At 44.6% G+C, this 1,512-nt stretch overlaps 1 protein-coding gene across 1 annotated transcript; it reads right to left on the bottom strand.

Moving 5' to 3' along the window:
• Positions 1–266: 266 nt before the first annotated feature.
• On the bottom strand, positions 267–1,103 carry LOC118732730 (the record flags this gene model as incomplete). The annotated part of the gene is made up of 1 exon (XM_036461845.1): positions 267–1,103. A coding segment is annotated over exon 1 (837 nt), but the record flags the coding sequence as incomplete, so codon positions are not given.
• Positions 1,104–1,512: the final 409 nt, after the last annotated feature.

Here is a 1,512-nt window from a genome sequence, read left to right as displayed (position 1 = left end):
GACCCGATTGGAAACTCAGTCGACTCCCTTTTTGCGAGCTCCAGTAGACATTTCGTAGCGAGGTAAGGTGCGGAGCTGGTTCCATACGTCACTGTTTTTAGTTGATATACCTTTACTGGATCAAGGGGAGAATTGCGCCAGAGAATGCACTGCCAATTCGCATCGGCGTTGTCGACCAATACCTGCCTGTACATTTTAGCAATGTCGGCCATCAAAACATACTTATGGATTCGAAAGCGAACGAGGATTGTAAAAGTTGGACCTACTTTAAGTATGTCATTCAATGACCTCCCATTTGACGTCTGGTAGGATGCATCAAAAACGACGCGTAGCTTTGTGGTGCTGCTGTCAGCCTTTATGACACAGTGGTGCGGAATGAAGTACCGATTATGTGTTGAGTTATCTGTCAGTGACATGTGCCCTAACTCTGCATACTCGTGGATGAAGTCTCGATAATTCGTTAACATTGAAGGATTTCTTAGTAGTTTATGTTCCAGTGCTACTAACCTTTTGAACGCGATTTCATATGACTGGCCCAGTGATTCTGGGTTTCCCTTAAACGGCAAACGTACAATGAATTTGTTGCTGGTTGGACACCGCCTTGTTGTTGCTTCGAAAAACCGTTCGCAGGCTTGTTCTTCCTCTGAGAACATTTTAACTGGTTCAGTATAACCTTCGAGTGTCCAAAACTTTTGCAGCAGATTGTCTAGGGTTAAATTATTACCCAATGTTATAAACGTCTTGTAGGCAGGAAGCGATGATATTTTTGATGAAAGCGATGAAGATGATATTGTAGTCTGCGAAGATGCTGACTTCGTGGATGGAATTGGTCCTGAAACGATCCACCCTAATTTTGTCTTCTGGAAGATCGGTGACCTGTTGTCGTCTTTAATTTGACCCACAAGGAGCAGGTCGAAGAATAACCCTGCACCGATTAGACAATCAAATCCTTGTGGCTCGTGAAAACTCTCATCTGCAAGTTTGATGTTGTTTGGTATTTTGCACGCGCTTGAGGAAATTCGAACGTTTGGATGTTGTGCTGTTATCGTTGGGATTATTACCGCCTCAAAACTCGATGAGTAGTTCATGTGAAGGGATTTCATTGTTAACTGACTTGTATGTTGCATTTTTGTAGATGTTGAACCTATGCCTATAACTTCGATGCTTCTTTTGACCCGTGGTAGATGCAAGTGCTGTGCAATCCGCTCGGTCACAAAATTGAGTTGTGACCCCGAATCTAGGAGGGCACGAACGATGGTTGAGTATCCCGATGAATTCGATAGATACACACGTGCTGTATCTAAGATGACGTCTCCGCAACTCTCTTTGACCTGTAGAACCACCGGCTTGGTGTTCTCGACTGCTGGACTATTTACGATGTTAGTGGTGTTATTGGATGAGTCCCCCGCTCCATATGTTCTATGCAGCAACGTGTGGTGGCTCACTCGGCAGTGCTGGCACCTGTGAACAGATGGGCATACACTTGACGTGTGATTCTTACCCAAACAGTTC

This window comes from Rhagoletis pomonella, unplaced genomic scaffold (assembly GCF_013731165.1).
Source record: "Rhagoletis pomonella isolate Grant_MI unplaced genomic scaffold, Rhpom_1.0 Rhpom_scaffold_26122, whole genome shotgun sequence".
Classification (NCBI taxonomy): domain Eukaryota; kingdom Metazoa; phylum Arthropoda; class Insecta; order Diptera; family Tephritidae; genus Rhagoletis; species Rhagoletis pomonella.
Note: the sequence above shows the minus strand (reverse complement) of the source record. Positions and strands in the feature narration are given on the sequence as shown.